This window comes from Mercurialis annua, linkage group LG7 (genome assembly GCF_937616625.2).
Source record: "Mercurialis annua linkage group LG7, ddMerAnnu1.2, whole genome shotgun sequence".
Classification (NCBI taxonomy): Eukaryota; Viridiplantae; Streptophyta; class Magnoliopsida; order Malpighiales; family Euphorbiaceae; genus Mercurialis; species Mercurialis annua.
The window spans coordinates 11605745-11622210 of record NC_065576.1 but is presented as its reverse complement, the minus strand read 5'-3'; the positions used below and the strand labels follow the sequence as shown (position 1 = coordinate 11622210).

At 32.4% G+C, this 16466-nt stretch overlaps 1 protein-coding gene across 1 annotated transcript; it reads right to left on the bottom strand.

Moving 5' to 3' along the window:
- Window positions 1-11667: 11667 nt before the first annotated feature.
- On the bottom strand, window positions 11668-12484 carry LOC130014815 (50S ribosomal protein L2, chloroplastic-like). The gene is made up of 3 exons (XM_056103754.1): window positions 12448-12484; window positions 12126-12344; window positions 11668-11951 (listed from the first exon to the last, which is right to left on the bottom strand). The coding sequence occupies exons 1-3, from the start codon at window positions 12482-12484 to the stop codon at window positions 11668-11670; spliced, it is 540 nt and encodes a 179-aa protein (XP_055959729.1).
- Window positions 12485-16466: the final 3982 nt, after the last annotated feature.

The window sequence follows — 16466 nt, the reverse complement described above, 5'->3', positions numbered from 1 at the left end:
TATTTACAACATGATTTAACAATTATTTGTTTTTATATAATAAAAAGTCATATAAAGAGTAAAAGTACTTGTAGATAAATAAAAAATTAAATTCAATATTTAGTTATACTAAAAATAACGGATCAATATTTATGTAAAAAAATAAATGTAAAATATTTTTATTTATTGTAATTTAAAAATGAAAAATAATTGAAATTAATATTATAAGAAAATTGTAAACATATATAACACTGTTTCATATAAAGAATAAAAGAACTTGTAGATAAATAAAAAAATAAAATTCAATATTTAATTAAACTAAAAATAAATAATGATATTTAATTCCAAAAGATAAATGTAAAATGTACATTTTTTTAAATGATAGATGAATTAGCACTTTCTCCAGATGAGGAAGGCAAAAAAAGATTTGGAATACAACACCGGAAAACCGGAAAGAAATCAATCTCTAGCTAGGAAATTTAGACTATTAAACACATCATTTCCATAATAAACGAATGAAGAGTTGTGATATTTGTAATGCATGACATTCTTACGAATACAAAGAAAAACTAAGCCTGAGTAATCTACCTTAAGGCGGCGAATAAAATGGCACCAAAAACTCCAGACGATAGAGCAATGTAAGACGATGTGCAGCCCTGATTCGACCTCAGATAAACAATTCCAACAATATCTATTCTCATTGCTAATGATATGGCGGTTAATTTTAAAAGAATCAATAAATACCAAAATTAGAAGAGATTATTTTCAAAATACTCATTTTAAAACATATTTACAACTTTTTTATCCATCTTTTTATAATTCCCCTCCCTGTCCTTATTTAACACATAATATCAAAAATACCCTACTATAATATTAGGACTTTATTTCATTTTAGGTCATTTGATTCTCATAGCCAGCATACCTTTTCTCTCTCCTAACACAAATTTTCTTTCTCTCTGCTTTTCTCTTCCTATTAAATTTTTCTCTTCCTTTCCACTTCTCTTCCTATCAAATTTTTCTCCATCTTCTTTTTTTCCAATAACCGCTTTCTTTCATCTCGCCGTCACACGTCTTCCGGTGTATTTTCTGTCGTAGTTTGTTCCCATCGCATTTTTTTGTGGATCTTTCAGCGTCGCGATTCTTCTAATGATTTTCTCGTCGCCGCGTTTCTTCTGATGGATTCATCGACGTCGTTTTTAGATATTTGTAATTTTTTTAGGGTTTTTGTGATAAATTAGATTTTTTTGTAAAGAGTGTCTTGTAGATTTATTATTTTTATGTTTATACAATTCTTTTATTATTCATATAATTATTTTGTTTTTTTTTTCATAAATTTATTTTTTTATTTTGCTGCTACTGATTTTGTAAAAAATAAATTGATTTATGGTGTATTTGTAGTGTTTTTATGGTGTATCTACGTTATAGTGTATTTATGTTATAGTGTATTTTTGATGTATTTATAGTATTTTTCTAGTGTATTTGCAGTGTTTTTGTAGTACACTATAAAAATACTATAAAAATAGCATAGATACACTATATATACACTATTATTACACTATAAAATATCATAATTACACTAAAAACGCAATATATACACTATAAAACATCATAATTACACTAACAACACGATAAAAAATTAAAAAAAACACCAGAAAATAATCATTAAAAAGTGAAAAAAAATGTATTTGTGAAATTAAGAAAAGAAGAAGGTATTTTTCGTAAAAAAAAAATTAAAAAAATAAAGACAAAAAAAATATAAAAATATAAATAAAATAGAAAAATAGTATAATGTAGGAAATTTTCTTTAAAACATCAGAAAAGTTGTTAACATATATGATACAACTTATAGTTAAAAAATAGAAGTAGTAAAATGAATTTAAAGAATAACGAAAAAGGTAATTATATAGGGCATTTTTTCTGCTTGTGGCTAATATTTTTGTCTTTCTTTGATAAGTATGTATGCCCATGATTAATTAGGGAAATTATCCTATCTCATTTTTTCAATTTTTTTTATAAAAAATACTCCTTTTACCTCTAATCTATTAATGAGTTATCGATAATTTACTAATAAACTAGCGAAAACGAATATTTTTACAAAAATTTCAAAAAAAAAAAACAGTTTTAGAAAAACCCTTTAATTAAAGATGGTGGGTTTATGTTTGGTTTAATTTCAAAAGCCCAAGTAAAAGTCATAACTCTTGTTTGTATTATATAACATTGAGAAATTTAAAATCATTACAATTGTAGGAGTTAAACTCACGATTTTACTGATTTTATCGATTTTATTGATTTAACTCACGATTTTACAGTGATTTTATTAAAATGCGATTTTTAAAATGTGTTGAATCGTTTGAAACATTTTAACTTGTAAAATCGTAACATTGTGCGTGTTAAAACACAGTTTTAACAACATTGGTAGGAACGAAGCTCATCTCTGTGAGATCCCAGGTTATTGATACAGAAGTATAAGCCATACTTCGGGGATTAGAAGTTGCGAGGGACTGTGCTTTCCAGGCGGTCATTATTGAATTAGACTGTGCTACTCTAATTAATGCGTTGAATCAGCACAGTAAATTCCTCACTGCTGTTAGAGATATTCTAGCAGATATAAAGGCTATGAGACATCAAATTGTTTCTCAACAATCAAATGGAAACACTCTCCAAAAACAGCAAATATCTTAGCTCATTAGTTGGCTGCGATGGCAGAACCAGGTGAAGCTCGAATATGGTTTGAAGACCTTCTTTTTTAATGGCAGCAAGTCTGGCATAATGACTTACTATGGAGCATAGTTGATAGTCCAAGTTTAGTTCAGTGTAATTGTGCGGGTCTCTTGCTTTGCAAGGTTCTTGTTTTTCCATAAACAAATGTTGACCTGTTAACTTGTGAGACATTTAAAGATACTCTAGAAGCTCAAATTATGTATTTTGTATTAGTTTTTGATATTATAGTGCTGACAGATCACAGTTCAGCATGTGATGTTAGGTTACTGATTAGAGTAGGATTAGAAGTATGGTTGAAAGTATGGTAATGTAAGATGTAGATGTCCATGTAATGATTATTTTGATTATGTTATCTCCTATATATCTAATGACATTAAGAAGCAGATGTGTGTTAGAGGAAAAATGAAATTTAAAGTTTATTTACTGTTATGTTTTTCTTCTCTACTCTAAAACTCTAACATAACCTAGTTAGATTTTTTTAGTAAAAAAATCATTAATATCAAATTAAATATTTTTTAAAGGAATAAAGGTCGACATATATGCACCTAACATTTGTCTCAGGATCATTTACGTCTTCGTGATTTGGAAATGTGCAAATATACCTCTAACGTTTTAAAATGTACTCATTTAGGCTCTTGCATTTAACACGGTTAGGAGAATACATGACCCTTTTTTGAAAAAACATTGTTGTCCTAAATGATCCCGTTAAAAAATATTTGGGTATATTTGCACTTTTTTGAATCATGAGGGCATAATTGATTCTGAGATAAACGTTAGGGGCATTTGAAGTCCCTTTTCTCTTTTTTAAATTAAACTTCGAGTATTTACATGTTAACTCAAGGAGGAGTGAAAAGATGTTCATGGGTTCTTTTTCATCATTTCAGGTACATAATAGGTCCTGATATTACCAATTTAGTCATAGAGTTTTTCAATGGAGGAATATTTCTGTGTAGTCTAAATCATACAATCATTTCCCTTATCCCTAATGTTCAAACTCCAACCTCGGTGATTGACTTCAGACCAATTAGCCTATGTTCAGTGTTTTATAAGGTAATCTTCAAGATCATTGCAGCCAGATTATAGAAAGTGCTTCCTCAGATTGTAGTTAGTTCTCAAAATTCCTTCATTTAAGGGAGAGCGATTTCAGACAACATCTTGATTGCCCATGAATTGTTGCAATTCCTCAAAATTAAAACCACGGGAAAAAGCGACTATCTAGTGGTGAAACTGGATATTAGCAAGGCTTATGACCGAGTAAAATGCGGTTATTTGAAAGAAATCCTCAAAGCTTCGGGATTTGATGATAAATTTACTGGCTGGATCATGAATTGCATTACCTCTGTTACATATTATGTTCTTATCAATGGAGAACTAAAGGATTTTTTTTCAACCTTCCAGGTGACTGAGACAAGGAGACCCTCTCTCATCTTTGTTATTTTTTTTTTGTGCAGAAGGTTTATCCCACATGATAAAGAGAGAAATTGCCAACAAGCAATTAGCAGGTATCAGCATTAATCGTTACTGCCCCGCAATAAAGTCACCTATTCTTTGCAGATGATTCACTGATATTTGCAAAGATCAATTCAACCACTATTGATGCCATTAGAAGAATTATAAACCATTATGGTAAGGCTACTGGAAAATTATCAACCTAGGGAAATCCTCAGTTTTCTTTAGTGGGAATACTCATTCAAATATCATGGATAATGTCATGAGCTCGCTGGATCTCTCCTCGATGACTTCGGTAGACAAGTACCTATGTTTTCCAGCTCAAATCCATAGATAAAAAAACATCACCTTTGCAAGCCTATTAATGACCCTTCAAAATAAGCTAAGTGGATGGAAAACAAAATATATCTTGCAGGGAGGCAAGGAAGTGCTTATTAAATCTGTGCTCATGGTTATACCTGTGTATGCTATGATGTGTTTCTTGAAGCCCAAATCTCTGTGTAGCCGTATCAACAGCCTCATTGGCAAATTTTGGTGGGGGCAGCATGGTGAAGACAGGCGTACGGCCTGGGTGGCTTGGACCAAGATGTGCTGAAGCAAGTGAGAAGGAGGATTAGGTATTAGAGATCTGGAAGTATTCAACATTGCCCTACTGGCCAAGCAGAGCTGAAATATTTTGAATAATCCAGACAGCATCATATACCAATTACTTAAAGGAAGATATTTTCGTTCCTCCTCTCTGCTGGAAGCAACTCGAGGTTCCAATCCCTCTTGGGGTTGGAAGAGCATCCTTAAAGGTTTGGCCCTACTAAAAAAAGGTCTTAGATGGCAGTGTAATAATGGCTCTCGCATCAGAACTATGCTTGATCCCTGGATTCCTAGAGACAATGAATTTTTACCTAAGGTGCGAACTGGAATTAGTGAGCATCAGATCCCCAGGGAGGTTTCAGACCTTATAGATTCAGTGAACAATTGTTGGAAGGAAATTTTGATTAAGTCCATATTTAGTGATGCCGATGGAGAGCTCATCCTCTCCTTACCCATCCATTATTGTTTGCCCCTAATAGACTAATCTGGCATTATAATAAGGATGGATGTTATTCTGTTAAATCAGAAAACTATATTCATCTGAGCCATAGACACTCTCATGAGGTTTTGAGGAACTCAACTATAAGATTTGAAAAACAGGATTGGAAATACCTTTGGGCTCTAAACATCTCTAATAATATCTGCATCTTCATCTGGAAAATTCTCCATAACGGTATCCCGGTAACTAAAGCGTTGAATAGGCGAATTGAAAGTAACCTGGCTTGCCCTCATTATCAAGATGAGGAATCAGTGTTTCATGTCTTCTTCGGTTTCCATTTTGCCCAGCGTGTGTGGTTCCTGTCTGAACTCCATCTTAATGCTAGTGCTCTTCCAGATAACTCCTTTGATTTGCTTTGGAAATTTAAGATTAGCAGCTTATCTGCCCAGCAGCATTCGGATAAACTCATATTTCTGTTTGTCTTCACAATTTGGTCAATATGAAAGGCGAGAGATGCCAAAATATTTCAAGCCCTACATTGGACAGTAGAAGAACAAACCTGCATCAATGCAATCTCGAAAGGAATTCGAAGACGGCCAAGCCACCGATCTCGTTAAGGTCAAAGCAATGGAGAGACTAACTTCCAGGCAGCCAAGGTTACCTCCATCAGGGACTCATATCTCAAAAGACTCTATAATCATCACTTATAATGGTGGTGTAAATTCAAGGCTCAAGGTTGGCTCGGTAGCGGGACTAGCCAAATCTAGTTCGGGCACTCTCTTGGGCAAATTTGCTCTTTCCTTTAGAGATGTTTGGGATCCGGGCATCATGGAATTCATAGCGCTCGGAGAAGCTATTCTGTGGCGAAAAGGAAAGACTGGCGGAAGGTGATCTTTAAAGGAGATGCCATCCAGATTCCAACTCGGTCAATTCAGGTTCTTGTTTATTGGCCTCTTGTTGGGGTCTCTGTCATGATATTTGGTTACTTTTACCCTCCTTTGAAGATTACCAAATCATATGGATCAAAAGGACGAATAACAAGGAAGTTCATCATCTGGTTCAGTTGGAAAAAGCTAAGTTTAGAAATTATAATGTTTTAAAATATCCCAGTTTTTTTTTTTATGAATATATCCTAGCTTATTAGTTCCTTGCTTTGTAAGCTACCTATTGGGGAAAAAAATACTAAAAGAAAAGATGTTCCACCATACACACGCTCGAAAACCACATTAATATTTTAAAAGTTTATAAAATATGTAATGGTTAATAAATAACTAGTCCTTAAATTGAGGGTTTTGAGCGTGAAGGCCATGAGCAAGCACGTGGTTGTGTTCCCTAACCCCGGGATAAGCATTTCTTCTAATTTCACCATATGGGCCTTCCATTTCGATTTTTTTTTTTAATCGTTGCTATAGTAATATTATTAATGTGTTTAACTCCTTTGTTATAAATAGGAGAAATTTTTAGGTAGACCGAGTCTACCATAATTAAGTCATTTATAATATAACACCTCATTAAAATGATGACAATATCGTAATAATTATGCAATAAATGCATCCATCTTAATGGTGATATTATGATATTGCCATCATTTTATTGCGTGTTGCATTATGAATGGTTTAACTTACGGATGACGTGGTAGACTCGATTTATCTAAGAATTTCTCTATAAATAAACAAAATTTTAAGTCACCCGATTTCAAAAATATTTAAAATAAATAGTCATCCTAGGAATATTTATACCAATGATTATTCATCAATTATCAGTTTATGTAGAAGTTAAAATCATCAGATCATAAAAATTTCTAAAACATACCACTCGTTTTGTGTGTCATGATCAATACTCAAGAGCTTTTTAAATTATTAATTATAAATATATATTTTTTAGACAATTAATAAATTTGTTCTACATAATTTTATCTAAGTATAAATGCATTTAAAATCTTTGAAATATAATTTTGATTAAATATATATTTCATCTATTCAATTTAATTAATTTCAGTTAAGTTTATATGGAATTTAGAAGACTTAATTCATATTATTATGTTGTTATCTTAGTCTTTTTAATTATATATCTTTAATTTTTATTATTATTTTCTGTTACTAAAGAGAACAATAAACCATTAAAACAAATAGTCATGGACGTTAATAACATTTGTTGCTTTATAATAATTTGATTATTTGTTAATTAATAAATTGTATTTTATCATTAAACTATTAGAAGTTTAAAAAACAAATTGGCAAAAAAAATTATTTTTTTTAAATGGGACATTATAATTATGACAATGTGTGTCTTTTTATATGAGACAAATCATATATCAATTTTTTAATGTTTTAATTATCTATATATTTTAGTTTTTCCCATGACCATTTATACACTTAATTTTATTTTTTCATTACATTTGAATTCTTAATCATAATTAGCATTCCAACAACTAACACCTATCTTTCTCCCGAAAAAAGAAATTAAATTGATTAATTTTTTATATTATACAATCAATCTAATTTAAATTCAATTTGTTTGATAAACTAGTCTATACTTTAGGGTCAATATTTAATAATAATTTCAATATTTTATTTTTTAATAGAAATTGGTGATTTTTTTTAAGAAAGGCGCAATAATCATAATAAAATTATATTCACTAATAAACTGGAAAAGCTGGAAATAAAATGTTATATAGTCCTTAAATTTGCAATAACTGAGAAGCTGGAAATAAACTGGAAATCTAACAAACATGAAAATTTTATAAGCTGATGAAAGTTATTGCGAGCTTATATTAAATTAGATAAGTGATAATATTTGAAAACGGGACGAACGGTCTGTGAATTTGATGTGGTTGGTTTCACTTAAATTTGTTACAATCTCGTGACCTGATCTAGAATGAAATCATCACCTGATTGTGTTAGAACTACCTTTTATACCAATTAATATATCTAACTCACTTTTAGATGCCTATGACCATATACATCGTACTAAAAGATCCGAGTTCATGCACACAATTAAATTTTATGACTTATCATCTTATTGAGATTATTAATTTACTGATATACTTCCAATTATTAATATCATGCTATACAAAAAATAATAGATATAATCTTTAATCATAATAGAATAGATAAAATTTGCAATAACTGAAAAGCTGGAAATAAACTGGAAATCTATTAAACATGAAACTTTTTTTATGAATAATAATTACATTAAAAGCCACAAGATGTGACATCAAAATTTTCGCACAAAAAATGGTACTCATTAGCTGACACACTAAGAGTTATGACTAAAAGAAAAAACCAAAAAAATAAAATTGAAATCCGTAGAACAAGATACAATAAGAACTTTTAAAGAAATGCAAACCCGAATAAGAATTTATTTTATTAAATATCTTGAAAATAAAAACCGCCTTCGAGAAACAATTAAAGATCGCCACTTCTTTGCTTGGTACGTAATTTATTCTGAAAAACTCTACTATTCCTGCATTTCAATAATTCACACACCCATAGAGACCAAAAAACCTGCCACAGCTTCCAATAAAAACCTCTGGGAATAATTTCATGTCATTATGTCATAAAATCCACCACTGAGATAGGAAAAGTCAAAGTAACATCCAACTTATGCATAGCCTCACACCAAAAATTCTTAGCAAATCTATAGTGAACAGTAATATGAGCTTGCATTTCCACCATCCTACATAACGAGCACAAAAAATTATCCACTGAAATAATAAAGTAATTCACCAAAAAATCGAGTGATAGAACTCTATTGTGCAAAGCAAGAAAATACTTAACCTAAGGCGAAGCTAATGACTTTCAAATATATTTGAACGGAAGAATAAGCTGTCCCCATAACCCATCACGATGCTACAACAACAGACTCACATTATGATTATTCCTATGCAAAATCGTTTACCTAACTGCATCCTCCTATCACGTGCATGATAGTTCATCCCATGCAAATCAATATTAGGAGTCTCACGTTGCAAACCTATACCATGCACATCAATAATAGCTCCTAAACCTGACCCACGCAACTCACTACGAGCATGATTAAAATCATGCAAATCATTACGCGTGAAAGCATGTAGGTGTTCTCCAAAATTAACTTGTTGCAGACCTATTGTCAAAGAATTATGACTCACTTAATCACCAGGCAAAAAAATCAGAAATGTATATGTAATACCCCGTAATCTAATAAGATACTAATAAAGTACTAGGACGTGCTATATGGAAATTATGAAATTAAGGACCGAAAGGTTGGAAGTGAGAATCGAGCTAAGAAACGTAGTTGGACTAAATTTATCAAGTGAATCACTATTGGGCCAATTATTAGCGGGACTTAATATAAAATAAGATATACGTTCTGAGCTAATAATTTTCACGACAATGTTCGTAAAATATTAATAACAATTAATCGGAAAAGGATTTCCGGAAAGTTAGTACGACGATTATTTGGAAATTTGAGTTTAAGTGAAACTTAACCGTTTTTAGCTAGAGTGAGCTTTTAGCCACTTTGAGCCAAAGTGGCACTTTAGTCAGAACTAAGTAACATAAGTGATAAATAAATAATATGGAGTTGATCGGACCTAAAAGGTTTAGCGTTCGACGGACGAAATCGAACAAGTTTTAAGTTAGAAATCGAAACGGTTTAAGTCGATTTCTTTAATGACTAAAGGAGACCTTTTTTCATAAATATATAAGGAAAATGGATTGAGTTTTAAACTAAACAATTCATTCTATTTCAGCTAGCAAAATCCAGCAACTCTTTCTTCCCCTTTGAAGTTCGTACCAAACATTTTCAAACTATCATATCTTTCTCAATTTTTAACGGAATTGAGCGATTCTCGCGGCCACGAAAGGAGGAAATGATCCTCTATTTGATTGTGGAATAAATTTGAGGTAAGGATGAGTGTTTATGGTTAGGGTTTTCAGTGTTTCAGTTCGGTTTTGAGATTGAATTCTGGGAATTCTGCTTAAATGATTAGGTGATGTGTTCTTGAGTTTGTTTGGAGCAAAGTGATAGTGAATTGGAGAATAGGAACCTACGGCATGGAGGTAAGATGAATTCTAAAAATTTTGATCTTTTAATGGAAGTGTTTGAATGGTGTTTAAGCATAGGGAATTTGTAATAGTCATGAGGATAATGTATCTGGTGTATTGTTTATGTTAAGTATTGTTGTGATTGGAATTTTGGATATGAAAAATGCCAAAGGCATTCGGCCCTAAGTTTGGGTGATGAAGACGAAGTTTAAATTTTGGGTTTATTCTTGATTCATGATTGTTAGGATTGTATTAGTGTCACGACCCGATTTCCATTCAAAATTCGAGCTGAGACCGGCGCTAGGGAATGGGAGTGATTGCTCTGAAACCCGTAGCAAGCCTAAAAACCTTTATAATTTTTTGTGTTTTAAAACATAAAAAGGTTTGCAACCTCATTGCAGAAATACTTTAACACCTTTATTAAAATGCGATCGCAATTCAAGACCATACATCACGTATGATCTGTTTTCAAAAAATACCGTTAAAACCTTTTCTCGTTTAAGAAAAACACATTTCTGAAAACCAAGTTCATAAAATCCCGATTGTATTTCAAGAAAACAGAGCGCAAACATTAATCTCATATGACCCTACATGCTCTGTTTCCAATACAATCCTAATATGCCAAAAACATGAAATCAATGTATATCTCAAACAACTGGTTAAAGCATTTTAGAAAAGACAGCTTTTCAATCATATATATACATTAGTTCAAATCATAGTCTATCAAAATAAGTTTGAACTGCTGTAAACAAAAAGATAGACTTCCCGGCATCTAACTACTTGCAGCTCTAGAGGTATGGCAGACATTGACTTCCACAATTATTGTGGAAGTCCGACCTCGTACTTGATAACCTGAAAGGTAAACATTGGGGATGACCAGAAATATAAATATTTTTGAGTGAGTTCACACATTTACAAATGAATATTCAAACGGTATATATGTAAAACAATTGTATATATAAAAATATTACCAATTACTTGATCCAGATGAAACCCTACAAATTAGACTATTGTATGGGTCTCAACCTACACAACATGCGCCTTTTACCGTGAACTGAATCACTGCCGTCTAAGCTGGGTGTCTGGACCGTAACCGTGAACTGCTATCACGTAGGAGACATTTCTATTTTTTCCCCGGGGAATCTTTTGAATTACCACTGCTTAGCTTTCAATTCGCCTCTGACCATCAAATGAAATGTGAATAACCCGTCCTCCTCTCTTTGAAACAAGGGGTGCTTCTGGTTCTGTCGGTGCTTGAAACAATTTTATCTTCTCCATATTACTATATCTCTAGAGTCAATAATTTTCTATGAGGAACTACTGAACTCAATCACTTGCTGCCGTTACTCTTCAGTTTTCTGTTGAGGTCTATCCTGTAGAGGTATTCAATTTGGATCAGTGATCGATTTCTAGGTTTTTTCGTAAACCTAATTGGTTATTTTTCCAATTACGTAAATCAATAGTTCAAACCGCACTCAAAGGTAGGGCATTTCCCATTTTTATAGGAACTTCTGTACCAGAAAGAATGGTATCTCCAATTATAGCCCCTCTGGGATGTAAAATATATCTCTTCTCACCATCCCCATAGTGTATGAGACAAATGTATGCATTTCGATTAGGGTCGTATTCTATGGTTACGATTCTGCCATATATGTCTTTTTCATTCCGTCGCAAATCGATTTTACGGTATAGACGCTTATGACCTCCCCCTCTATGCCTTGCGGTAATGATTCCTCTGGCATTACGGCCTTTACCACAATGATGCTATCCATAGATCAAATTATTTCGTGTATTGGATTTCACTTGACTGTCTACGGCTCCATTGCGTGTACTCGGGGTAGAGGTTTTGTATAAATGTATCGCCATGCTATTAAGTATTTTGATTTAAGCTCTTTTCTTTCTAAGAGGTGGAATAGAATAACCCAGTTGAAGAGTGATCATACGTCTGTAATGCATTGTATGTCCCATAATAGGTCTCATTCTTCTACCCTTTCCCGGGAGTCGATGGCTATTCATAGCTATTACCTTCACACCAAAGAAGAGTTCGACCCAATGCTTTATTTCTGTCCTAGTTGATCCTGATTCGACATTAAAAGTATATTGATTTTTCCCCAATAACCGAATACTTTTGTCTGTAAATACTGCATATTTGATTCCATCCACAAATCTATTTTCTTCCCTATGAGTTCTAGTCTCACTAAGAATGCTAGTTCTTACTGTTCATATTATATGATATGAATATACCACACCAATTCGTTATGTATGGATGATGAGATTCCATTGATACAATTCAAATCCTGGATTTTCAAATTGAGAGAGATATTGAGAGAGATCCAGAATTCTCACTATTTCTTAGATTCATGGACCCAATTCAATTCTGTGGGATCTTTCATTCACATTTTTTTCCATCAAGAACGTTTTATAAAACTCTTGGACTCCCGAATTTGGAGTATCTTACTTTCACGCAATTCACAGGGTTTCAACAAGAAATCGATATTTCACGATCAAGGGTGTAGTACTATTTGTAGTAGTGGTCCTTATATATCGTATTAACAATCGAAAGATGGTCGAAAGAAAAAATCTCTATTTGACAAAGCTTCTTCCTATACTTATGAATTCCATTGGACCCAGAAATGATACATTGGAAGAATCCTTTTGGTCTTCCAATATCAATAGGTTGATTGTTTTGCTCCTGTATCTTCCAAAAGGAAAAAAGATCTCTGAGAGCTCTTTCCTGGATCCGAAAGAGAGTACTTGATTTTTTCCAATAACTAAAAAGAGGGATTCTAATTGTAAGATATCTAATGAAACCGTCGCTGGAATTGAGATCTCATTCAAAGAAAAAGATATCAAATATCTGGAGTTTCTTTTTGTATATTATATGGATGATCCGATCCGCAAGGACCATGATTGGGAATTGTTCGATCGTCTTTCTCTGAGGAAGGGGAGAAACAGAATCAACTTGAATTCGGGACAGCTATTCAAAATCTTAGTGAAAGACTGGATTTTTTTTATCTCATGTTTGCTTTTCGTGAAAAAATATCAATTGAAGTGGAGGGTTTCTTCATATGTGGCAATTCCGCCAAGATCTCTTCATTAGTTGGGGGAATAATCCGTACGAATCAGATTTTTTGAGGAACATATCGAGAGAGAATTGAATTTGGTTAGACAATGTGTGGTTGGTAAACAAAGATCGGTTTTTTAGTAAGGCACAGAATATATCGTCAAATATTCAATATGATTCCACAAGATCTAGTTTTGTTCAAGGAAGGAATTCTATCCAATGGAAGAGATCTTCTGATCAATCCAGAGATCATTTCGATTCCATTAGTAGTGAGAATTCGGAATATCACACATTGATCAATCAAAGAAAGATTCAACAACTAAAAGAAAGATCGATTCTTTGGGATCCTTCCTTTCTTCAAACGGAACGAACTGAGATAGAATCAGACCGATTCCATTAGTAATGAGGAATCGGAATATCACACATTGATCAATCAAAGAAAGATTCAACAACTAAAAGAAAGATCGATTATTTAGGATCCTTCCTCTCTTCAAACGGAATGAACAGAGATAGAATCAGACCAATTCCCTAAATGCCTTTCTGGATATTCCTCAATGTCCCGGCTATTCACGGAAGGTGAGAAGGAGATGAATAATCATCTGCTTCTGGAAGAAATCGAAGAATTTCTTGGGATCCTACAAGATCCATTCGTTCTTTTTTCTCTGACAGATCGTCAGAACTTCATCTGGGTTCGAATCCTACGGTGTCCACTAGAGATCAGAAATTGTTGAAGAAAGAGCAAGATGTTTCTTTTGTCCCTTCCAGGCAATCGAAAAATAAAGAAATAGTTAATATATTCAAGATAATAACGTATTTACAAAATACCGTCTCAATTCATCCTATTTCACCATATCCGGGATGTGATATGTTTCTGAAGGATGATAGATATGGACAGTTCCAATAAGATCTCTTTCTTCAACAAAAATCCATTTTTTAATTTATTTCATCTATTCCATGATCGGAACCGGGGGGATGGGTGATAGGAGTATTTTACTCCTATAATTAGGGTCGATTTTACTCGGTTTTCATCATGTGTAGTATTGTTTTTATACATTATTTGGCGTTTTTACGTTTAATAGTGTTTGTTAGTGTTTCAGTGGAAATTAGGTGAAAAACGACTATTTGGGGCAAATTTATGGTGGATTGCGTGTACGAGTAAAAAGCGTAGCTTGCGGACGAAGAAATTGAAGATTCACGAACGAGATTGAGAAAAATAGGTTGTTCCCGTTCGAAACAAGGTTTCTCGAACGGGAACCATGCAGAATGAGCATGAGTCTCGAACGAGAAGGCCTTGTCTCGTTCGGGACTCAAGAAGGAATCAACATCTCAAAGCTCTCGGTTTAAGTTTTTTCGAACGTGAACGAGGCTCCCGTTCGGGAACCATGTTAAAATTGGGCATGTCACGAACGGAACTATGGTTTCCCGAACGGGAAAGAAGAAAATTACGCGTGCAGCAGACTTTGAATTGGACTGAAATTCCTCCTCAAATTACAATTACAATTCCTATTACAAATTGATTTGTAATACAAATTAGAAGACTCCGGAACTTCTCCTACTATATAAAGACCTTGTACTAGACTCAATTTAAGATGTAGAATAATTTAGACTACATTAGTTTTATTTTCATTCTCTTAAAATAGCGTTTTAGCTTCTATTTCTCAGCAGTTTATAAGTAGTTTATTATTAGTTTCTGCAAAGAACGATTGTGAAGATTTCAAGTTTAATCTAGACGATTCTTCCGAAATTGACAACTCCGGTATTTATTGTTCTAATTATGTTTAATTCTTCATCTTCTTCTTTGTTTAATTTAAGCTTAAGCATGTGTAACTAAATCCTTTGTTCGGGGATTGATATGAACACTTAGATTAGTTTTCGAATTGGATTAGGATTTATTAAGTGAGTAAAATTGTGTTTTAATTACTAAGATTAATGCTTGAATTAATTTGATCACTTAGTTCATGATTTTGTGTTTAATTAACTAATTGAGAGATTGTTAATTAAATAGACATAGGTAATTAAAAACTTAGAGGAAAACACCGTGAGAGCGGGTTGGAATTTAGGTAGTCGTTGAGTTTGCTTCATAATTACAATTTAATTATTTAATTCAGTTTTAATATTGTGAGAGCAAGTTAATAATTGATTAGCTAATTAGGTTGTGATTTTATTTGAATCTTTGAGGCTTGAGAGAGCGGGATTCGGTGCATTAGAATAGCTCGATTCATAATAAAATCACTAGATAAATTTTAATCCATTCTTCTACTAGTTTATTTGGAATTATCAATCCTTGAGCTTTTTACCATTATTGTTTAAACTTCAATTTATTTGTTTGATTTCAGATTTTTAGTCTAACTATTTGAGTTAATTCATTAGTTTACACAAATCCATTTATTTTCCTACTAGCCAATTAAAGAATATTAGAAATTAGTTGTTTAGTTCATTGTTCCTTGTGGGATCGATACTTGGTTTTCCAAGTTATATTACTTGCGCGATATCGTACACTTGTTGGCAAATAATCGCAAGTGTACGATATCGCGCAAGTAATATAACTTGGAAGACCAAGTATCGATCCCACAAGGAACAATGAACTAAACAACTAATTTCTAATATTCTTTAATTGGCTAGTAGGAAAATAAATGGATTTGTGTAAACTAATGAATTAACTCAAATAATTAGACTAAAAATCTGAAATCAAACAAATAAATTGAAGTTTAAACAATAATGGTAAAAAGCTCAAGGATTGATAATTCCAAATAAACTAGTAGAAGAATGGATCAAAATTTATCTAGTGATTTTATTATGAATCGAGCTATTCTAATGCACCGAATCCCGCTCTCTCAAGCCTCAAAGATTCAAATAAATCACAACCTAATTAGCTAATCAATTATTAACTTGCTCTCACAATATTAAAACTGAATTAAATAACTAAATTGTAATTATGAAGCAAACTCAACGACTACCTAAATTCCAACCCGCTCTCACGGTGTTTTCCTCTAAGTTTTTAATTACCTATGTCTATTTAATTAACAATCTCTCAATTAGTTAATTAAACACAAAATCATGAACTAAGTGATCAAATTAATTCAAGCATTAATCTTAGTAAACACAATTTTACTCACTTAATAAATCCTAATCCAATTCGAAAACTAATCTAAGTGTTCATATCAATCCCCGAACAAAGGATTTAGTTACACATGCTTAA

Bases quoted from the DNA above. Each gene is read 5' to 3' on its own strand.
- LOC130014815 (XM_056103754.1), bottom strand. From the start codon at position 12,484: ATGGAATCTCATCATCCATACATAACGAATTGGTGTG. The intron at 12,345-12,447 runs GTATATTCATAT...TCAAATATGCAG, and splicing joins ATACATAACGAATTGGTGTG to TATTTACAGACAAAAGTATT. The intron at 11,952-12,125 runs GTTATTCTATTC...ATTGTGGTAAAG, and splicing joins TATGATCACTCTTCAACTGG to GCCGTAATGCCAGAGGAATC.